Source organism: Balaenoptera physalus (assembly GCF_965194825.1).
Source record: "Balaenoptera physalus genome assembly, chromosome: 3".
Classification (NCBI taxonomy): domain Eukaryota; kingdom Metazoa; phylum Chordata; class Mammalia; order Artiodactyla; family Balaenopteridae; genus Balaenoptera; species Balaenoptera physalus.
Window position 1 is genome coordinate 114,521,219 of NC_138890.1, and position 24,736 is coordinate 114,545,954.

The following is a 24,736-nucleotide window of genomic DNA, read 5'->3' on the forward strand; positions in this document are numbered from 1 at the left end:
AATCTTCACAGTTGATTTAATGAACGAAGCAATTCTCTGGCTTAGTCAATTTGTTTTCCACTTTCTCTTCATACTATATGGAGAAGATTCAGAAAAAAAACTTTAAAATGGTTTTAAAGCAGGAGACATCATATCTCCCTGCTTTTGAAATTTGTTTTAAATTAACAGTACTTAGACAGAATTATTTTTTTAATTTCTAAAACTCATGGAGATAAACAAAACATAATTAAGAAGGCTAAAAAAAATCTAGTCTTCTTTCTACTGACAGTACCCAGTAGTTGTTAGTTAACAAAACCAAGTGTCATCAAAGAATGGGGCATATTTCACTGGTGTTGATGTATCTCAGTGCCTGAGATTCCAAAAAGAAATTGACCCATGCCCTACCCCAAACTTGACCAGGTAAAGTTTCAACAAAATTTCACCCTGGAGATATAAAACCAGTATCATATAAGTTGAGAAAGATTACTTTTCCAGAAAAAAAAAAAAAAGCCAAAATTCTAATATGTTTTCCTACTGAATCAAAATGAGCCTGACAATCATTTATCAGTGACCTAATTGAATAATCATATTGAAAATTGCTACCATTAGGAAGGCACTGAGCAGAGCAACATGGATACACAGTCAAGAGCATGAGCTCTAGCATCAGAGAGACCTGGGTACCAGTCCTAGTTCTGTCTTCTATGACCTTGGACTTAAACTATCTGAGCCCATTTCATTATCTGCAAATCGATGACAATGACAGGGTTGTCGTAAGGGTTAAAAGATATCTTGTATATAAAGACCTTAACACATTGCCTAGCCCACAGTAAGTGCTCAATTCTTGCCATTACTCGCAATTTTAGATCATTCTGGCTACTGTATGGAGAATAGATTGATGAGATAAGAGTGGAGATTCCAGTTAGAAGGCTATTGAAAGGTAGATGAGAATCTTAAAGACTAAATGTTTGATTTCCAATAGTATCTCTGAGGGAGTAGGATACTTATAATCACATACATAAGGATATATGTTGTGACTAACTTTCTAACATTGGGAGTCTATAGACATAGCCAGAAGGAATGCAAAAGTTTTCCACTTCTAACATCAATTTTATAAATAAAGAAGAAATGTGGAGAAAACCAAAATTTAAAATGTCTGTCTTGAGTATTTTATAAAACTTGCAATAAAATTGCTTAATATACTGTAAATGTGTATTTTTAAAGGATGATATTATAGATAACAGAAAATAAATTGTGCTTTATGCTCAAGTGCATATTTTTTAATTTAAAGTTATTTGCCTTTTTTGGATAATGTTAAGGGCTACTGTCATAAGATCCCTCAAAGGCAATGCCCCATGTTATTTATCCTGGTATCTCCAGAATCTAGAAGAATACCTGGCACATACTATGTACCCAATAAATGTTTGTCAAAGTGATCTTAACTGAATAACTAGGGAAATATTCTTAGTTTTTTTCAGACTATTATGCCTAAAGATAAATGTATCAAATATTGGTCATTTTTTAAAATTGAGAAAATGAGAAAGCCAATTAAACGTCTATGTATGATTACACACTTGTATGCTTTAAAATCTATTTACCTTTACAGCACTTATAGCTGTATCAAGAGTTGAAACCTCATGGTCTTTGTGGGTGCCAAACAGCTTGTCAACAGCAGAAATTGGGCTTTTACATGTGTGGCAATATGTGTCAATCTGGGACTTTTTCAATTCCTTTTGTTCCTTCTCGGTTACCAACTCTGACGATAACTGGTCTTGTTCTGTCATCTCTCTGTCCAACCCTTCCTGTTCAGCAGACTTACTTTGTTCCACCTCACTGACAAATTCATTTTCACTGACATGTTCAAAGGATTCCTTTCCTTGAGATAACACATCTTCAGGGGTGGATTCTGAATACAGTTCTTCTGATAAAGTGTCTTGAGTAACCACTTCGTAATTCAGGGATTCAGCAAATTCATACTCATCCTGAACAGGGCTACTGCGGAGGCGGTCTTCACTCAGCTCAGGGGGAACCATTATTTGAGGTTCTTCTTGCAGTGTTTCTTGAACATAAGTTGCACCAGATGCAAATTCTTCCTCTGGGAAGGACACTTGTACTGGGACATTCAGACTGACCTCTGGATTTGCATTTGCTGCTTCATTAGTCTGGCTGCTCATTTCATCTACTCTCTCCAGGACATGATGAGTGTCTTCAAATGGAACCGCATAGCTTATCCTCTGGGTAACCACTCTGACTTCCTCGGTGATGGAAGCTTTCCTCTGCATAACTACACTGTCAAGAGCCTCCACGTGGCCTACTGATTCTCCTTCCCTGTAAGCTGCTTTCTGTTTCTCTTCCAGACTCTCCTCCCCGCAAATAGTTTCAAACCTCCCCCAAATTTCCCCTTCTGCAATTATTGGTTGGTATGAATCACCCTTACCAACTGGCTTTTCTTCTAGACCTTGGTCTTGGTCCTTTTCAGTTACAGATGTGTCATGGAGAATGTCATCTTTGAGTATGTACTTCTCAAAATATATTCCTGTTCCATCATCAGTGTCAGAATTTCTGCTTGGAAATGATGCTTCAGAATTCACACTGTCACCTTCAGAAGCTGTCTCCCCTTCTTTCTTTTTCTCTCCAACTGCTTCTTCATACAGATCTTTATATAAAAATGCCAGTGCAGGTGGCTCCTCCAGAAGTTCAGGATTAATGGCTTTAGCAGTGGTAGGAAATATCTGGGTTCGTGACAAAACTCCTTCCTCTTCATCAAATAAAGGCATCCCAGGTGACTTTGAGTCCACATTTCTATTTATGCTCTTTGGAGCATCTCTGTCAGCTGATTTTTGGATAACCGAAGACTTTTGGGTCTCTGGGTCAGATAATTTGCTGTAGTCCTTTTCTAGTCCATAAAAACTTTCATCTAATTTCACCAATTCATATTCATATTCTAGGGCACTTTCCTCTGAACATTCTGGGAGAGAGACAGTTTCTCCTGGAACTTCCTTTGACAGCTCTCTTTCAACATTTAATTTCCATGGAGTTCTCTGTTTTTCTGGGTCTGGGGAGAGGTTATAATCAATCAATGTATATTTTTCAAAATAATCCTCTTCACTGGGAAGTGCAGGCTGATTAAAGGCTAAATCACCAGTTTCTGAATCTGTGGATATCTCCTCTTTGGTTGTATGAGTTTCCTTTTTTTGGTCTTCTTTCGATGGTGTAACTTTTTTATCAGAATCTTCTAACTTACTCTGTAATGCTTTATGGCAAGCAACTGCCTCACTCTCATCATGGAAGAGTATAGGCTTAAATGAGGCCTTCTCTTCCAAATATTCTAACTTATCTTGGATTTGTTCACTTTCTTCCTCATCAACTGAAGAAATAAAGGCAGGAGCATGAATGTTCAATATCTCACAACCTTCAGAAATGATACTGAAGGCACTCTTTTGCTCTTCTGAAAGTCCAGCTGGCTTACTAGTCACTGTAAATTCTTCATCTCTTACATATGTGTCTTCAGGCTCCTTGGAAATCATCTCAGCAATACTGATTGTTGATGCATTAGTTATAAATTGAGCATAGTTGCTGCTCACTGAAGAGCGTGGTTCATTTACATGGGCATCTTCCACAGCTTCCAAGTGGTGCTTTGAAACAAGAACAGATTGTTCAGACATTTCAGATGCTTGATCTTGAGATGTTTGAATAGTATGGACCATATGTCTCTCTGGAGTCAATTCTGACCATGGATCTAAAATCCTTTCAGATTCTTTAGATGGAGATGCTTGTTTACTTTCTTTTGTTGTATCTACTGAGCCACCTTTTGGCAGCTCTGATGCTGTGACCTGTCCCTTTTCTTCATTGTGACTTACCACATCCCTGCTTGACTTGTCCAATACCAGATTTCCTTCCTTCGGTAAAGAGTGATCATTTATTTCATCACGATAAGGAAGATCTACTGGAAGGAAAGTCTTGGTTTTCTCCACCAAAACTTTACATTCTTCTAATGGATGTGGTTGGGTTCCTACTGCCTTTGTTTCCCTGATTTCTGGGTGAGCCTCTGAGATCATGGTTTCTGATTTTTCAGTAATTTTTGTAGTTTTAACTAATGAAAATGGTTGAGTTTCACCCAAAGAATGACTGAAAGAGATATCTGACTCTTCAGGCATATGCCTGGCTATATTCATGGAATAAGGCTGAATTTCCTGCTGCTCTTTTCCTTCTAAAAATGCATGTGACTGCTCTTCTTTTTCTTCTCCTTTATCCTCCTCAATAATTTTGTATCTTTCTCTGTGGTCTTCATTTTGATAGACTTGCTGCAGCGCAGTAGCCGCTTTTGGTTCTTCCAATTTAATAGGGCTAGATCCATGTGTAATTTGTGCCTTCCCTATTTCATTACTACCTCTAAGCTCTAATGGGGTCACCGTTTCTTGTTTTTCTGCCAGCACCTTCTTTTCTTCCAAGGAATATGATCTCATTCCCAAGTTACCTTTCTCCTCAGTTGGGCTAACAGATCTGAGTTTTATTTCCTCTTCAGAAATTTTCAAGGAAGTAGGTTTTGGCATCTCTTTCTCTAGTCTGTCTTCACCAAGATCAATTAAACTGTCTTTAGATTCTTCTACTGGCAAAATTATTGACTCCAGCTTCTCTGATTCCTCTGTGATATTTTTACTTGCAAAGCTAGATGAAGCTGATTTTGGCTGTTGTGGCACCTTATCTATTGAATCAAATAAAAAGAGTGATTTTTCTTTTTGATCAGTTCCTGGCTCTTCTTTAAGGATAGAAATATTCCATTTAGATGGAGGGGAGATTTCTGGCTTCTGGGGTCTTTTACCATCAGTGATATGAAGACGAACAGCATTTTTGGCTTCTTCCATAATGGATTTCTCACCCATGGGAGAATAAGATTGAATTCTAAGATGTCCCTCACCATCAGCAGAAGTAACTACTGAGTTTAGGTCCATTTCCTCTGAATAGTCTATGACTTCTTTCTTCCCATAATCTTCACTAGATGCCTCAAAGTTGGATTTTGGCTGTGGCAAAACTTCTACATTTGATAACAATGTGGGTTTTTCTTTAAAGTCTTGACCTTCACCAGATTTAACTAAAGAACCTGTGGATTCTGCAGCAGTTTCAGGTTTGGCCTCTAGCAATAGATGATCCGCTGGCTTCTCAGTTGCATGAACGTCAGCTGGAGCAGGACCTCTAGGCTCTATCATGGTCACTACTTTTTCTACAGATGGGCTTGGTTGAGCTTCTAAATCTTCTTTTTCAGCAACTTTGTTATCTGGAGTGCTTGATCGTAAAAACAAACTGGACATCCATGATGTGAAAGGTGGAATTCCTTTCTTTCCCTTTTCCTCAGAGAGGCCTGGCTCCACTGCCTTCTGCTGCTTGTGCAGCTTTTGTATGACCTCAGGTGACTCTGGGGGTTGAGGTTCTTCATTTTCTTGGGTTGAGGAGAGGGGTTTTATTTGTGTGGGTGTTTTCACTTCAGATGCTGGTTTCCCTCTCTCAGCATCATCTACAACCTTTGACTGAACCACTTTTGATTCTTCTCCAGGTAAGGGAGATATACGCCTGTGTGCTTCTTTTTCATTGCCCAGTGCAAGTTCTGCCTCTTCTGTCAGGAAATGGGCTGCTTTGGCAAGACAGGGAAGAGTTTCTGATTTGACCTCTTCCACTGATGGGCCAGACACTGGTTTCTGGAGGATTCTTTCAGATGGTGTTTTGATTTCTTCCCAGCTGTCTTCTTTGCAAGGCCTGGAAAATTCTGTGTTTGCTTTCTCCGATACCAAACTTTCACTCCCCACTAAAGAAAGGGTCTGCTTCCCTTCTGCTTCATTTCTCTCCACATTTCCAGCTGGAACTAAAGATTTTGGTTTGGGGGCCAGCTTTATTTCTTCAGAAGAATAAGTTTTAGTTGCTAAGATCTCTACGTTACCACTAGAGGTATCGAGAGTAGACACTGGTTCTTGTAATGATAAGTGAGATTCTTCTGCAGAATGTGGCAGAATTTGCCTTCTGATTTCAGTTGCGTGGTCTTTCTCTGACAGAGCAGGCTTGAGCTGCCCTGTCATCAGATCACTGGTACCAGAGGAACCCAGCTGCACAGATCCAGGGACTGTTTCTTCATGATGACTTGCCAAGTCTCTCTCTGGCTTTTTCAGCATCCAATTTTCATCCTTTGGAGAAATAAGGGCCTCTTTCATGTGTGTTTCTTTAACATCTGTAGGCTCAGTTGTCGTAAATGATTTTGATTCTTCCAAAGGCAAATTTTCTTTCATAAACAAAAATTGTTTAATACCCATATCTTGTTTATCTGCAAAAGATCTGCTTACGTCAGGTAATTTAACAGCTTGGTCTGAATGAAGTTCTTTTTCAGGCTTCTCTTCTTCCACAAGGAGGTCAGAAGAAGCAATCTTTGATGGCTCTGTTATACTCTGGGGTACATGAAATGAATTTGGTTGGTCAGTTTCTTCATTTAGTTTAGTTACAGTATTTTCTGTCACTTGTGCCTTCAAATTTCCTGTTGGTAGTAACAGGCTTATTTCTTGTTTTCCTTCTTTTTTAAAGTCAACTGAATGGTTCAACTCTCCTGATAATCCTTTTAAAGAAAAAGTGCATGGCTGAAGTTCTTCTGGGTTGTCTCCTTCAACTAGAGAGGTAAATGCTTCCCTTGATCCTAAGCTAACTACATTAGGAGAGAAAGATTTAATTTCTTCAATCTGAGGTTCCTCCCTAAGGCATGATGAAACCTCTGAAATTTCAGGCACTGTAGTTGACACATGAAGTCCCCTGTTTTCTTCTTTTCCTTCTCCTCTGCTCCTAAGTTCAGCTAGGCCCTTTTCTAAGACAGAATCCCCTGTTTCAGTTATGGGAGGTTTTATTTGTTTTGTATCTATGGATTCACTTTGCCTACCTAAACCACCGGTGAATTCTGAGCCAGAATTTGGTAATTCTGATACTTGATGTGGCTTGTCTTCCTTCTCAGGTTCCAAAGAGAGCTGTGCCAGAGCAAGATCTTGTTTTTCTGACAGGAAATCTCCCTGAACTATAGAAGGTGTCTCCATTGCCTGTTTGCTCTTATCACCACAGAGGGTTGGTAATGTTGAAGCTAAATCTTCTGATGCTAAATATTCTAACTCAAGAAAAGAACTTGCTGTTTGCTCATTTTTGCCTTTTGTAACTATATATTTGAGTGCAGGTGACACGTTCTGTGAGGAAGGAAGTTCAGTTTCTGTTTTCTTTATCTCACCACCTAGGTTGAGCGAAAGCACATGGTCAGGTCCTGACATCTCTGAGGCAGACACAGAATTTTTTTTCTGTGATACATCCAAATATTCAGAGTCGAGGACTGTAGAAAATGAAATATCTTGTTTGTTTTCCACCCTTGCTTCCTTTGATACATCTGAATGCTGAGAAGACAATGTTTTGGTTATTGCCAACCCAGGTTTAATGTCTTCAGTTTCTACCTTTGACAAAACAGAATGCTCTGGTATAGAGGATATGCTTGCAGGTAAATCAAATTTAATTTCTTTCCCTACTTCTGACCAAGTCGGACTTTGGGATGCAGCAGTTTCAGTGGGAGAAGAACTAGCTTTAATTGCTACCTTGTCTTCTTCTTTAAGAAGTGAATGCTTGTCTACAGATGTTACCATCTGAAGTGGCAAACCAATTCCTAATTCACTCTTTCCTACTTTTGTTAAGACTGGATATTCTATAGGAGTGGTAAGAGATAAATCTGTTGGAATTTCTTCTTTTGCTAATTTGGTTAAGCTTGAATCATGCTTTGTTACAGATGTCGTGGTTATTGAAGAACTGGGTTCAATTTCTTTCTTTATGTCTTCTGATAAAGCTGAAAATTCTGATATGGGTGGTTCATGCTCAACTTCCTTTTCCACTCCTGGTGACGCTGAATGCAGCACTCTAGGTGTACCAGTTATTTTAGAATCATGTTGCACTTCTGTTTTCACTACTGATGAAATCTCAGGTCCAGATAAAGATGTTTCCTTTAAAGGTGAATATGGCTTTATTACTTCAGGCTCATTCTCTGACAACCTTCTCTGTTCTAGTTCAGATGTCACAGTTGGAGCTAAATTGGGTTTGACATCCTTCTTTGGCTCATCTACCAAGTCAGGCAGAACTGAATCTTTCATCCCAGACTCTGGAACATTTGGAGGCTGAGGCTCCATTTCTTGATCCCGTAATACATGTGCTATAGCTTCTTGAGAATCAGGCACAATTTCTTCCTTACTTTTAACTCTTAACAAAGCCATCTGTTCATCTGCAGATTTTGGAGTGAGTGATGTTTTGGGTTCTTGTTCTTTCTTAATTGCATGGACTGAATCAGGTGAAACTGAACACTGAGATACAGGCAAAACAGGTTTGGTTTCTTCCTTTACCATGGACAATTGTGCAGGTGTTGCAGCTAGTGATGAACTAGTCTTAATTTCTCCCTTCTCTGAATCACTGGTTAAACATGGCGGAATCACGTCTTCAGACTCAGGTTCTAAATATGCTCGAGTTCTCTGCTTCTGTACCATAATGAGATATTCAGATACAGTTGTTGATGTTGTTTGAGCATCTGGTTTAATCTCTCCTTCATTTGTTGAAGGGAGCCAACGCAAGTCTTCAGGTGCAGACATCAAAGGAGAAGTTTCAGTTCTTTGCTTCTGTGATGAACTCAGATGCTCAGGTACAGGTGTAGCAGTTGGTGCAATTTCTTCCTCATCTGCTTCTGAGAAGCAGGAATATCCTGACGCAGCCATTGCAGTTAACAGTGAATCAGGCTCAGTTTTCTCCTTATTTGTTTCTGGGATCCTATATGGTGGGATGGAAGCTTGTGATGCTGAGTCTGGAGAAAAAAGTTCAGCTTCTTCGGTATCTCCATCTGACAAAATCGTGTGTTCAGATGGTGATGTTAAACATATTGGAGAATCACACTCAAATTCTCTTTTCTCTGTCTCCTGAGTTCCATAGGGTGGAAATGAGAATTCTGACACAAATGCAGAGTCTGGAGAAAAAGGTCCAATGTCTTCTTGCTCTTCTTCTGAGAAATTCATGGGTGAGGAGGCACCTTTTAGATTTAAAGGGGATCTGTGGACAATTTCTTCCTCCTGTGACTCCGGTGTTGCATATGATGGTACTGAAAATTCAGATGCAGAGGTGGAAGAGGGTGTGTACCACTCCATCTGTACTGCCTCTTCTTCTGAGAGGACCACATGTTCAGATGGGGTGGCTGAAAGTGGTGGGGCCTGGCATTCAGGAGTCCCCTCAGTTGTGTATGGTGGCAGAGAGCATTCAGATACAGAGGCCACCTCTGGGGGATAGAATCTGGTGTCCTCCTTCTCTTCTTCTAACAGAGTCTTGTGCTCAGAAATACCTTTTGATTTCAACAGGGAGACATCACCAATTATTTTCTTTGGGGATTCCTGTGTTACATTTGGTGGGACTGCATATTGGGAGGTCAGTGTTGAATCTGGTGTGAAATGCTCATTTCCTAGGTTCTCTTCTTCTGATAGGACAACATGTTCAGATGTAGCAGTTGAAAGCAGTGGTGACTGGCATTCAGAAGTCCCCTCAGTTGTGTATGGTGAGAGAGAATGTTCAGATACAGAGGCCACCTCTGGGGAATACAGCCTAGTGTCTTCCTTCTCTTCTTCTGACAGAATCAGGGGCTCAGACACACCTTTTGATGTTAATGGGGACTTATGGTCAGTTGTCTTCTTTGGTGACTCTTTTGTTGCCCATGAGGGAATTGAATATTCAGAAGCAGATGTGGAATGTGGTGTGTAACGCCCATTTTCTGAAGCCTCTTCTATGGACAGGACCATGTGCTCTGATGTAGCTGTTGAAAACAGTGGGGACTGGCATTCAGGAGTCTTCTCAGTTGTGGATGGTGAGACAGATGCAGAGGCTGAAGCTGGGGAATAAAGCTCAAATTCATCATTCTCCTCTTCTGACAAAACTGCATGTTCAGATACAGGTTTTACATTAGGTGAAGAAACTGGCTCAACTTCTTGCTTCTCTCGTTCATAGTTCAAATCCTGTGGGACTGAATACTCCGATATGAAAGCAGAATCAGTAGAAACAGACTCATTTTCCTCTCTTTCTTCCTCAGACAAGGTGACATGTTCAGGTGTTGATGTCGTCAGTAATGGCAGAATGATCTCCCCTTCTTTCTGCTCTACTTCAGGGGCCAAGCATGGTGGGAAGGGCTCCTCAGAAACTGATGGACTTTCTGGGTAATCAAGTTCTATGATCTCTTCTTCCACTAAATTAGAATCTTCAGGTTCAGGGGTAGCATATATTGGTAGAGGTGTTTCTATTTCTTCTTTCTCTGGTTCCTCTAACACTAGAGGTTCAGAAAGAGAAATGGATGGCTCGGGCATGTTTTCATCCTTCTCTCCTTTGACAGTGAGATGAGGAGGGTTCAGTTGTTCAGAGACTGGTTTTGCCCTTTCTGGTGAAGTCAGATCCAGTTCTCTCTCTGGACCAAAATCTTCCTGGATAGAGGCTGTCAGACCTGGTGAAAGTGTTTCCAGAGAACACTTCTCTGCCTCCAGTGGAATGGAACGGTCAGCAGAAGTTACGTCTTCCCTCTTTACCTCATCCACTAACGGCGGTGAGACTGAAGAGTCATGCTCTGCAGTTACCATTTCTCGTGAATCAGCCTCAGATTCTTCCTTTGCTTTTTCCAGGAACGCAGGCACAGATGTATTAGGTGTAAGAGAGGAAGGCTCTATCTCACAGGGTTTTGCTTCATCAGCTGGCAGCTGTGGCACTGACTGTGGAGCGCTGAGCTGTGTTTCTTGTTCTGCTGTGTCATTACTTGTATAAGAGGAAGGTGTGTGCTTGGTAGTAGATGCAGCCCTTAAGGGAGAATCAATGTAAATTTTCTTTAGATCTTCATGACTGAATGAGGTCAGGGACTTTGATCCCTTGGAAACTGCACCTCTCCAGGGTGGAGCAAGCTCTTTTACTTCATCATTGTCTATGCTTTGGGCTACTGATTTGCCTGTTTTGGAAACTACGTTAGAATCATGATTGCCCAAATCTGGCTCTAGACTAATGGACGCATCTTTCCCCTTCCTATAATGTATTTCTTTAATTACATAACCCTTTGGCAATGTTCCATAAAATTGTAAAGGAATTAATTCTTCTTTAACAGAATTAAACATCTTAATTTTATATTGTACTGTTCCTATGTAGACTGGCTTTAACACTAACGGTTTGTGTTCTTTGTATATGGCCCTAGTAACAGGAGGTGTATTTGAGGTGGTCTTCTTTTTTCTCATCTTATCATAAATGCCAGTAGATGACTTCTCTTTCTGGGTCTTTAGTTCCTGGCTTTCTGAAATTAAAGGATTACTTGTTTTGTTTGCTGGAACATCTTGGGATTCAAAAGAATTTCTTTTTTTGTTGCCTTTCCGACGCAATGATGGTGAGCCATGCTTTGACTTAGGCTTTCTTTTCCGAACTTTTTTAACTTCATCCACAATAAAGGAAACATTCCCTGGAGGAGACTTCAGAGTTGACCCTTCCAGACTACACACACCAGAGGTCTGACTTTCTTCCAAGGCCCAAGGAGTGGAAGACCTACTTGAATTGGTCTCCCAGGTTATTCCACTATCTTCCCGTTGAACTGTTACCATGGAAAAGGAGGGGTCAGATATGATACACTTCTGCTTGGTCTTGCCCTCTTCATTCTGGTCTGATAACCTAGAGTAAATAATGATATTATTAATAATTCTACATATATTAATAATAAAAATAACATATTTTAGTTAAATTAATTAAATTAAATTAAATTAAATTCATTAAATTCAAAATACTTAACTCTCTGATCCCTAGCTGACGTTCTTTCCAAGTACCCACTTCCACCCTACCCTTACATGGTACATTTCTGTTTTAACTAGATAATTATGTGTTCAGTAAATATATCATGGAAACTCTGAGTCAGGGCCATGAAGGGAAAGTAGTGAATATAGAGAGATCACAAAAAAAAAAACAGCAGCCTACTGTGCTGTACTTAACTCATCTGTAAACCAGGGATCATAATAGAACCTACTTCATGGGACTGCTGTGAGGGTTAAATTAGCTAATACACATGAAATGCTTAGAAAATGTGCCTGGCATGTAATTAACACTCAATAAACATGATCTGTAATCAGGTCCTCCATATAATCCTTGAACTAGAGATCAAAGGAGCCTGGGCATGGTCATTTTCAACGGCTAAAGAGGTTTGGAAAGATGGTCTCCTTGGACTGCTCTCATATGCCCTCAAGAGATGGCTGGCTTTGGCCATCTTTCAATTGCCATTGGGCCTTTGTCTCAGACTCTGCAGCACTCTTCCCTGGAATTTTCTTACACTTTCTCCTCCCCTGTGCTCATGCCATTCTTCCACTTACAATTCTTATCCCCCACCTTAATCTACCTTTCCTGCATATTTAAATTCTATCTACTCTTCGAGGCTTAGTTTTAAAACCTCCAGTGTTACCATCCCTGACCAATTCAGCAGGCATATTTGCCTTTAAGTTCAAAACTGAGCTAAATACAGAACTATTGACTGACTTACACACTTTTCTACAACAATAAAAACAAAACAAAACAAAAAAATCTATGCTAAAAAACCACTAAGCATAAGTATTCAATTAAGGCACTTTTAAAAAACATACAGAGTTAAAATTTAGGTCCCTAACCAATCATTTTTTTTTATCATCAGTCACTGCTTATATTAGCAGTCCTTAATTCTGGATACATTTTAGAATCATCTGTAGAGAGATTTTAAAAAATACTGATGCCACCCTATACCCCTTCCCACAGAGACGCTAGTTTAATCGTACTAGGGTAGGAAGTTTTAAAAGCTTCCAGGTGACTCCATTATGCATCCAGAGTTGCAAATCACTGGCCTAAACAATCCTAGCTATGAAACTTAACTAGTACATGCCTTTCTAGCTTACCCTGAATGCTTTTTAGTTTGCTAGGTTAGGCTGAAAGCCAAGACCATAAATCTTTGCAGGTACATTCAACTCCCCTTTCTGAAACTTCAGAGTTTCCCCAGCAGTCAGCAGCAAAGGGCTTATGGACTGCTGAGATCCTGATCTCCTTAGATCTCACCCATGACCAAGTCGAGCCTGGGGCAGCCAGAACCCCTGGGCCACTGGTCTTCGGAAGCAAGCATCCTCATCCATTTACCCCAGGGTGCTGAAAACAATTTCATTTTCTACACATGCAGTGAGTGAAAATGGCTAGAAAGCGGTGAAAAGAACTGGTTTCTCCATTTCCCTGGTAACTCTGCTCTCACTTATTTGCTTTGGTATTAAACTACTGAACTTAATTAGCAATTAATACCTTATCTTGTTTCTGAACTGAATCTTATTTTTAATGTTTTTTCAGGCTCCTTTACATACCTAATTAAACTTATTCCTTGAAATTTTCAATTCCTTCTACCCCTTCTCCTTTCTGTTTAACTTAACAAAGGCAGAATGAAATTAAAAATTAAGATTATAGCATGCAACTGAAAAGTCAGCATTTCGAATGCCCATCATTGTAGTAGTATTACAAAAGCAATTATAATTCAATTTAAAGTTAATTATTGATTGTAAATTCAATGTACTCAACCAGAGAAGTTTTCATTACTCATTAGAATGAGTTCATGAGTGCTTAGCAGAATACCCAAATGTTGATCATAAAAAGATAGAGGCCTACTGAGGTTGGTTCACTCAATCATTTACTTATTCATTCACTCATTTATTTCTTCATTTAATAAAATTTTATTGAGTTTAAATACTAGGAATACAAATATAAAGACACAGAATCTTCTCTCAAGAAATTCAAAATCTAACAGGGAGACAGAACTAAACATTTTAATACAGTGTGGTAAGTTCATTTACAGAAGATAGGCAAGATACAGTGAGAACATAAAGAAGGGAAGACCTCAAGAGGAAAGATAATTGCACTGGATTCTGAAGAGGAAATAGGAGTTTGCCAAATGGATGAAGAGTGGTGGTGGTGTGAGCATGGGAAGCTCATTCCAGGAAAATGTCACAGGATATGAAAAAAACATACACATGAATAAATCAGTCTGGCTCACTGAGAAACCCAAAGTATTTGGGGATGTCTGGATTATTGGACAGGAGCAAAGCAATAGAAGAATAACACAGCCAACAGGAATCAGAGAATAACTATATTAGCATGTGTAAAGTCATAGCCCAAGTACTCAAATTACACTCAGTGTAAAGAAACCATTTTCCTTAATAGAAGACCAATGATCCCCCTAGAGTTCAGAAGTGTTTCTTACTCAGGAACACAAATGTTCTCATCTATGCAAAGATGTATACATCAACTTTCCATAATTAATGGATATTGGCTATGAACATGATCTTATTCATTCTCCTCTGATTCTCACAAAGCAACCGTCTGATTATTACTTGGCTTCCCATGCAGATTTATCTGAGAGTGAGGAGAAACACTTCTTGATGACCTGGTGAGCTCACTTCCTTCCTCCTTTCAGAATTGGTCAAGGAGAAGGTTCAGTAGATTTGAGTTAGATCCAGGAAAGAACAGACTGATCGAGTTGAGTGCCAAAGACTTCTTCCTTTTGAGGATAAACTTTATCTGATTTCCTTCTATTCCTATTTATTAAGAGAGATTTTTAATAATGAATGAATACTAAATTTTATTATATAATTTTTATGCAACAATGAAAATGACCATATTCTTTATTCTGTTAATGTGGTGAATTATGATTGATTTCCAGATGTCAAACCAACCCTGAACTCCTGAAATGACTTCAACATGGTTGTGATGTATTATATTTTTTATATTAAAAAGCTGGGGGCTTTCCTGGTGGCGCAGTGGTTGAGAATCTGCCTGCCAATGCAGGGGACACGGGTTCGAGCCCTGGTCTGGGAAGATCCCACATGCCGCGGAGCAACTGGGCCCGTGAGCCACAACTACTGAGCCTGCGCGTCTGGAGCCTGTGCTCCGCAACAAGAGAGGCCGCGATAGTGAGAGGCCCGCGCACCGCGATGAAGAGTGGTCCCCGCTTGCCACAACTAGAGAAAACCCTCGCACAGAAACAAAGACCCAACACAGCCAAAAATAAATAAATAAATTTATAAAAAGCTGGATTTTGTTTAGGAATTTTGCTCCTGTGTTCATGAATAATTGTCCTATAATATCCTTTCTTACAACGTGCTTGTAGGTTTTTGTATCAAGATTGTGCTGCCTCTTGTAATAATCAGGGCAGGCTAAACATTTGCTATACTAAGACCATGCATGTGTCCCCAGACCTAGTTCTTCCCCAAGGTCTGGTTTTGTAAATGCTGAGGATAAACCAAAAAAGAAAAACAAAACAAAACAAAACAAAACATTGTGCTGCCTCAAAGAACAAATTGGGAAGTGTTCTCTCCTTCACTATTCTCTGGAAGAGTTTGTAGAAGATTGTACTATTTCTCCCTTGAGTGCTTGGTAGACTTTACTGGTGAAGTCATCTGAACCTGTATTCTTCTCTACAGTAAGGTTTTAATTAGCAGTTTAATTTATTTAATAGTTATGTGACTATCTGAAATTTCTTTTTGTGTCACTTTTGATATGTTGTATTTTTCTAAGAATTGACATATTTAACCTAAACTTAAAAAAATCATTGGATTAAATTTGTTCATAGTATTCTTTCAGGATCTTTTAAGTTTTTGTAAGATCTAAAATTATATCAATTTTTTCAATTCTGATATTGGTCATTTGTGTCTCCTTTTTATGTTCTTCATCTTTATAAAAATTGGCAGACATTATCATTTGGTAATCTTTTCAATAAAGTTTGGCTTTATTGATGTTTCCTATTTCATAAATGTCTGCTTTCTATTATTTCGTTTTTCAAATTTGAGTTTAATTAGCAAGTATTTTTCTACCTTCTTGAGATAGATTCTTATATCATTAATTTCTACCTTTCTCCCTTTCTAATATTTCTAATATTTCTCCTTTACTATAACTTAAGACTAGGCATTTCTCTTTAACCAAAGATTTTGATGCATCACATAAAAGTTGGTATATAGTATTTTCATCATTATTATTATTAATCTCAAAATATTTTTGAATTTCCATTGTGATATCTTATCTGACCCAGAAATTATTTATTTCTGTATTTATTTACTTCTTTTTCTTCCAGGTTTATTCAGATATAATTGACATAGAACACTGTATAAGTTTAAGGTGTACAGCTTAACAATTTGACTTCTATACATCATGAAATGATTACAATAAATTTAATGAACATTCATCATCTCATATAGATATGAAATAAAAGAAAAAGAAAAAATTTTTCCTTGTGATGAGAATGCTTAGGATTTACTCTCCTAACAACTTTCATAAAGCTAATTATATTTATCATGTTGTACATTACATCCCTAGTACTTATTTATCTTATAACTGGGAGTTTGTACCTTTTGACCACCTCCATCCAATTCCCTCACTCCTTGCCTCTGGTAACAACAAATCTGATCTCTTTTTCTAAGAGTCTGTTTGTTTGTTTGTTTTTTAAGTATAACTGACCTATAACACTACGTTAGTTCCTGGTACATAACGTGGTGATTCAATATTTCTATACATTTCAAAATGATCACTATAGTAACTCTGGTTACCATCTGTCACCATACAAAGATATTATATCATCACTGACTATATTCTCCACACTGAACATTTCATACATCTGACTCATTTATTTTGCAACTAGAAGCTTGTGCCTCTTAATCTCCCTCACTTATTTCTCTCCTCTCTCCATTCCCCTCTCTTCTGGCAATGACCTCTTTGTTCTAATGACCTCTTTGTATCTATAACTCTGTTTTTGTCTTGTTTGTTCATGTGTTTTGTTTTTTAGATTCCACATATAAGTGAAATTATACAGTATTTTTCTTTCTCTGACTTATTTCACTTTAGCATAATAACCTCTAGGTCTATCCATGTTGTCACAAATGGCAAGATTTCATTCTTTTTTATGGCTGAGTAAAATTCCATTGTGTATATATGTGTGTGTGTAGGTTGCTTCCATACCTTGGCTATTGTAAATAATGCTGTAATGAACATAGGGGTGCAAATATCTTTTTGTATTAGTGTTTCATTTTCTTCAGATAAATATTGCCGGATTTATGGAGTGGAATTGCTGGATCATATGATAATTCTATTTTTAATTTTTTGAGGAACCTCCATAATGTTTTCCATAGTGGTGGCACCAAATTACATTCCCACCAACAGTACACAAGGGTTCCCTTTCCTCCACATCCTCACCAACACTTATTATTGTTGTCTTTTTGATACTAGCCATTCTGACAGGTGTGAGGTGATACCTCATTGTGGTTTTGATTTGCATTTTCCTGATGATGAGTGATGTTGAGCATTTTTCATGAGCCCGTTGGCCACCTGAATATCTTCTTTGGAAAAAGTGCCTATTCAGATCCTCTGCCCATTTTTTAAGTAAGTTGTATGTTTTTTTGTTGTTGTTTTGTTGTTGTTGTTGTGGTTGTTTTTGATGTTCAGTTGTGTGCTTTCTTTATATATTTTGGATATTAACCTCTTATCAGGTATTTCATTAGCAAATATCTTCTCCCATTCAGTAGGCAGTCTTTTCATTTTGTTGATAGTTCTCTTGCTGTGCTTTTTAGTTTGATATAGTCCCATTTGTTTATTTTTGCTTTTGTTTCCTCTGCCTGAGGAGACATATCAAAATATATTGCTAAGATCAATGTCAAAGAGCACACTGCCTATGTTTTCTTTTAGAAGATTTATGGTTTCAGGTCTTATAAATTCTTTAATCCATTTTGAGTTTATTTTTGTATATGGTGTAAGAAAGTAGGCCAATATGATTTTTTTGCATGTAGCTGTCATTTTCCCAACACCATTTATTGAAGAGGCTGTCTTTTCCTCACTGTATATTCTTGCCTCTTGCATCATAGATTAATTGACCATATAAGTGTGGGTTTATTTCTGGGCTCTCAATTTTGTTTCATTGATCTGTGTGTCTGTTTTTGTGCCAGTACCATACTGTTTTGATTACTGTAGCTTTGTCGTATAGTTTGAAATCAGGGCACGTGATACCTCCTGCTTTGTTCTTCTTTCTCAAGATTGCTTTGGCTATTCAGGGTCTTTCATGGTTCCACACAAATTTTAGAATTATTTTTTCTAGTTCTGTGAAAAATGCCATTGGTATTTTGATAGGGATTACATTGAATCTGTAGGTTGCCTTGAGTAGTATGGTCATTTTAACAACATTAATTCTTCCAATTCATAGGCATGGTGTGTCTTTCCATCTGTTTGTGTTGTCCTCAATTTCTTTCATCAGCATATCATAGTTTTCTGAGTACAGGTCTTTCATCTCCTTAGTCAGATTTATTCCTCGGTATTTTATTCTTTTTGATGCAATTGTAAATGGGATTGTTTTCTCAATTTCTCTTTCTGATAGTTCATTATTCATGTATAGAAAAGCAACAGATTTCTGTATATTAATTTTGTGTCCTGCACTTTTACTGTATTCACTGATGAGTTCTACTAATTTTTAGTGGGTCTTGAGGATATTCTGCGTATAATATCACATCATCTGCAAACAGTGACAGTTTTACTTCTTTCTTTCCAGTTTGAATTCCTTTTATTTCTTTTTCTAATCTGATTGCTGTGGTTAGGACTTCCAATACTATGTTGAATAAAAGTGGTGAGAGTGGGCATCCTTGTCTTCTTCCTGACCTTACAGGAAATGCTTTCAGCTTTTCACTGTTGAGTATGATGTTAGCTGAGGGCTTGTCATATGTAGCCTTTATTATGTTGAGATATGTTCTTTCTACACCCACTTTACTGGGAGTTATTTTATTAATCATAAATATATGTTGAATTTTGTAAAAAGCTTTTTTTGCATCTATTGATATGATCATGTGATTTTTATTCTTCAATTTGTTAATGTGGTGTATCATACTGATTGATTTGTGGATACTGAACCATCCTTACACCCCTGGGATAGATCCCACTTGATCATGGTGTATGATCCTTTTAAAGTATGGCTGAATTTGTTTGCTAGTATTTTGTTGAGGATATATGATTATTTTAAGATGCTGATCTCTTAATGTCAATCACATTTTAACAATCTTGCCTTTTTACTCCTCTCCTCCCACACACGTTTAATGTTTTTTACATCATATTTTATATCTTTTTTTGCATCTTTTGTATCCCTTAACTACATATTGTGAATATTGATGATTTTACTACTTTTGTCTTAAAGCCTTCCTACTAGGTTTATAAGTGGTTGATCTACTACCTTTCCTGTATATTTGTCTTTACCAATGAAATTTTTCCTTTTGTAATTTTCACATTTCTAGTTATGGCCTGTTTTGTACACTCAGAAAATTCACTTTAATGTTTCTTGAAAAGCTGGGGGTTTTTTTGTTTGTTTGTTTTTTAATTTATTTATTAAAGCTTTTTTTTTGTTGCTGAACTCTTTTATCTTTTGCTAGACTGTAAATCTCTTGATCTCTCCTTCAAATCTGAATGATAGCTTGCCATGTAGAGTATTCTTAGTTGTACATCTTTTCCTTTCATCACTTTAAACATATCATGCTACTCCTGGCCTGCAGAGTTTCTGCTGAAAAGTCATCTGATAGCTTTATGAAAGTTCCCTTGTACGTAACATGTTCATTTTCCCTTGCTGCTTTTAGTATTCTCTCTTTTTCTTTAATTTTTGCCATTTTAATTGTAACGTGTCTTGGTGTGGTCCTCTTTAGGTTGATTTTGTTTGGCACTCTCTGCTTCTTGGACCTCTTTGCTTCTGTTTCCCTTCCTTGGTTAGGGAAGCTTTCAGCTATTATGTTCTCTGCTCCTTTCTCTCTCTCCTCTCCTCTCCTTCTGGGGCCCCTAAAATGTGAATGTTAGTATGCTTGATATTGCCCTGGAAGTCTCTTAAACTGTCCGCATTTTAAAAAATTCTTTTTCCTGTTTAGCTTGACTGATTTCCACTACTCTGTCTTCCAGTTTGCTGATCTGCCCCTCTGTATCATCTAAACTATTGTTGATTCCTTCTAGTGTATTTTTTATTTCAATTATTATTATTATATTCTTCAGCTGTGTTTGGTTTTTCTTTACATTTTCTAACTCTTTGTTAGAAACTACTGACTGCTCACTGTGTTCATACATTCTTCTCCCAAGTTCTTTCAACATCATTATGATCATTACCTTGAACTCTTTGTTGGATAGACTGCTTATCTCCACTTCACTTAGTTCTTCTTCTGGGCTTTTATCTTGTTCCTTCATTCAGAACATATTCTCTGTCACTTCATTTTGCCTAACTCTCTGTTTTTATTTCTATGTATATGGCATGTTGATTTCATTTTCCAATCTTAGAGAAGCAGCCTTAAGTAGGAGACATACTATATGCCCCAGCAGCACACTTCCCTTTGGTCACCAGAGCTATATGCTGCAGGGGTGCCCTCTATATGGGCTGAATTGGTCTTTCTGCTGTGGCAGGCTGACTGCTGTGGGTGCACTGCTAGGTAGATGTGGCTGGCCCTCAGCTCAATTGGTTGCCAAGCCCTGCCTAGTCAGAGATTATCTTAAAACATATTCCTTAATTTCAAAATACATGGGGATTTCCTAGTTATCTTTTTTGTTAATGCTTTCTAGTTTAACTGCATTGTCACCAAAGAATTTATTTTATAGAAGTTATACTTTGAAATTTATTGAGATTAGCTTTATGGCTATATGGCCAAATTTTGTTTGTTTATTTATGAACACATTTATGTGTTCTGGAAAAGAACATGTGTCCTGTGGTTTCTCAGTATTGTTCTATGTATGTCAGGTAGGTCAGACTTATTAGTTGTGTTATTCAAATCTTTTTATTATTATTTTTTAATATTACTATGTGCTTTACTATGTGTTGTATAATTCTCATCCAACAATTCCATAAGTAGATATATTAATTTACCAGATGAGGAAACAGGCCTGGGGGATTAAGTATTTTTTTGCAAATCAAATCTTTTTATCTTTAATGATGTTATGGGATTTTAGTTCCCTTGGCCCACAGCAGTGAAAGTAGAGTCCTAACCACTGGACCCCCAGGGAACTCCCACAAAGATTTTTAAAATCAACTCTGGCAATTTAAATGGAGCACTTAGTCCATTTAAGCTTAATATAATTACCAATACAATCACCATATATTTGGGGTTAAATCTTCCATCTTATTATGTGCTTTCTATTTATACTACCTAGTCTATGTTCCTTTTTCTCTCCTTTCTTCCTTGTTTTAGATTGAACATTTATTATTATTCTATTTACCCCCTTTATTAGCTTGGCAGTTATATTTTACTATTCTTTTAGTGATTATCCTAGAGATTTCAATATGCATCCTTGAATCATTAATGCCTAACATAAATTGGTATTTTTATCTCTTCCAAGAAAACACAAGGACCATAAATTATAATTTCAACTTACATGCTGTTATAATTGTACATTTTAATTCTGTAAATGTTTTAAAATCTCATAGCCATAATTTTATTATTGTTTTAAACTGCCAATATTCATTTAGATTTCCCTACTGAATTTTTTTTTAATTAATTAATTAATTAATTATTATTTTTGGCTGTGTTGGGTCTTCGTTTCTGTTCGAGGGCTTTCTCTAGTTGTGGCAAGTGGGGGCCACTCTTCATCGCAGTGCGTGGGCCTCTCACTATAGCAGCCTCTATTGTTGTGGAGCACAGGCTCCAGACGCGCAGGCTCAGTAGTTGTGGCTCACGGGCCTAGTTGCTCTGTGGCATGTGGGATCTTCCCAGACCAGGGCTCAAACCCGTGTCCCCTGCATTGGCAAGCAGATTCTCAACCACTGCGCCACCAGGGAAGCACCCAACTAAATTTTTTAAAATTGCGTTTCATTCCTTCCTCCACCTCCAATATTCCATCTGGAATCACTTTCCTCTGCCGTAAAAAATTTGCTTTAGTATTTCCTTTACTGTGAATTTCCTGGTGGTAAATTCACCCTACTTTTTCCTAAAAAAGTGTTTTTACACATCCACTCTAAGAGTCTTTTTTCAGGGTATAAAATTCTATATTGGCAGGTATTTTTCTCTGAAGACTTGATTCCACCATGTTTAACCAGTATTTTCTCTCAATACTTTATTTATTTTTTAAATTTTTACTCAAGTATAGTTGCTTTACAATATTATGTTAGTTTCTACTGTACAGCAAAGTGAATCAGCTGTATGTATACATAGATCCCCTTTCTTTTGGATTTCCTTCCCATTTAGATAACCACAGAGCACTGAGTAGAGTTCTCTGAGCTATACACTAGGTTCTCATTAGTTATCTATTTTATACATAGTATTAAGTGTCAATACTGTATATATGTCAATCCCAATCTCCCAATTCATCGCATCCCCCCTATCCCCCAAGGTATCCATACGCTTGTTCTCTCTGTCTGTGCATCTATTTCTGCTTTGTAAATAAGATCATCTATATACATTTTTTTCATATTCCATATATATGCATTAATATACAATATTTGTTTTTCTCTTTATAACTTACTTCACTCTTTATGACAGTCTCTAGGTCCACCCATGTCTCTACAAATGACCCAATTTCATTCCTTTTTATGGCTGACTAATATTCCATTAAAAATGTCATTACAAGAGGGCAGAGAGCAGAAGCAAGAAGAACTACAATCCTGCAGCCTTGGAACAAAAACCACATTCACAGAGAGAGAGAAAAGAAGAAAAGGCAGAGGGCTATGTACCAGATGAAGGAACAAGATAAAACTCCAGAAAAACAACTAAGTGAAGTGGAGATAGGCAACCTTCCAGAAAAAGAATTCAGAATAATGATAGTGAAGATGATCCAGGACCTCGGAAAAAGAATGGAGGCAAAGATCGAGAAGATGCAAGAAATGTTTAACAAAGACCTAGAAGAAATAAAGAACAAACAAACAGAGATGAACAATACAATAACTGAAATGAAAACTACACTAGAAGGAATCCATAGCAGAATAACTGAGGCAGAAGAACGGATAAGTGACCAGGAAGACAGAATGGTGAAATTCACTGCTGTGGAACAGAATAAAGAAAAAAGAATGAAAAGAAATGAAGACAGCCTAAGAGACCTCTGGGACAGCATTAAATGCGACAACATTCGCATTATAGGGGTCGCAGAAGGAGAAGAGAGAGAGAAAGGACCAGAGAAAATATTTGAAGAGATTATAGTCGATCACTTCCCTAACATGGGAAACGAAATAGCCACCCAAGTCCAGGAAGTGCAGAGAGTCCCATAAAGGATAAACCCAAGGAGAAACATGCCGAGACACACAGTAATCAAATTGGCAAAAATTAAAGACAAAGAAAAATTATTAAAAGCAGCAAGGGAAAATGACAAATAACATACAAGGGAACTCCCATAAGGTTAACAGCTGATTTCTCAGCAGAAACTCTACAAGCCAGAAGGGAGTGGCATGATATACTTAAAGTGATGAACGGGAAGAACCTACAACCAAGATTACTCTACCCGGCAATGACCTCATTCAGATTTGATGGAGAAATCAAAAGCTTTATAGACAAGCAAAACCTAAGAGAATTCAGCACCACCAAACCAGCTCTACAACAAATGCTAAAGGAACTGCTTTAAGTGGGAAACACAAGAGAAGAAAAGGATCTACAAAAACAAACCCAAAACAATTAAGAAAATGGTCATAGGAACATACATATTGATAATTACCTTAAACGTGAATGCATTAAATGCTCCAACCAAAAGACACAGGCTTGCTGAATGGATACAAAAACAAGACCCATATATATGCTGTCTAGAAGAGACGCACTTCAGACCTAGGGACACATTCAGACTGAAAGTGAGGGAATGGAAAAAGATATTCCATGAAAATGGAAATGAAAAGAAAGCTGGAGTAGCAATACTCATATCAGATAAAATAGACTCCAAAATAAAGAATGTTATAAGAGACAAGGAAGGACACGACATAATGATCAAGGGATCAATCCAAGAAGAAGATATAACAATTATAAATATACATGTACCCAACATAGGAGCACCTCAATACATAAGGCAACTGTTAATAGCTATAAAAGAGGAAATTGACAATAACACAATAATAGTGGGGGTCTTTAACACCTCACTTACACCAATGGACAGATCATCCAAAATGAAAATAAATAAGGAAACAGAAGCTTTAAATGACACAATAGACCAGATAGATTTAATTGATATTTATAGGAGATTCCATTCAAAAACAGCAGATTACACTTTCTTCTCAAGTGCGCATAGAACATTCTCCAGGATAGATCACATCTTGGGTCACAAATCAAGCCTCAGTAAATTTAAGAAAACTGAAATCATATCAAGCATCTTTTCTGACCACAATGCTATGAGATTAGAAATGAATTACACGGAAAAAACCATAAAAAACACAAACACATGGAGGCTAAACAATACGTTACTAAATAACCAAGAGATCACTTTAGAAATCAAAGAGGAAATCAAAAAATACATAGAGACAAATGACAATGAAAACACGAAGAATAAACATGCTGCCGAACCAAGATGGCGGAGTAGAAGGACGTGCTCTCACTCCTTCTTGAGAGAACACAAGAATCACAACTAGCTGCTGGACAATCATCAACAGGAAGACACTGGAACTCACCAAAAAAGATATCCCACATCCAAAGACAAAGGAGAAGCCACAATGAGACAGTAGGAGGGGCGCAATCACAGTAAAATCAAATCCCATAACTGGTGGGTGGGTGAC

At 37.6% G+C, this 24,736-nt stretch overlaps 1 protein-coding gene across 4 annotated transcripts in view; it reads right to left on the bottom strand.

Annotated features, from left to right (window-relative positions):
• Positions 1–24,736, bottom strand: part of CMYA5 (cardiomyopathy associated 5) — a 121,091-nt gene that overhangs the window by 47,449 nt on the left and 48,906 nt on the right. For all 4 annotated transcript variants that reach the window (XR_014262449.1, XM_082457978.1, XM_082457976.1 and 1 more), the window contains exon 2: positions 1,575–11,688. Coding sequence is in view for 3 of the 4 variants with exons in the window: in XM_082457978.1 (XP_082314104.1) it covers positions 1,575–11,688 (10,114 nt within the window). In the remaining variant the exon portion in view is untranslated. The remainder of the gene's footprint in view (positions 1–1,574; positions 11,689–24,736) is intronic.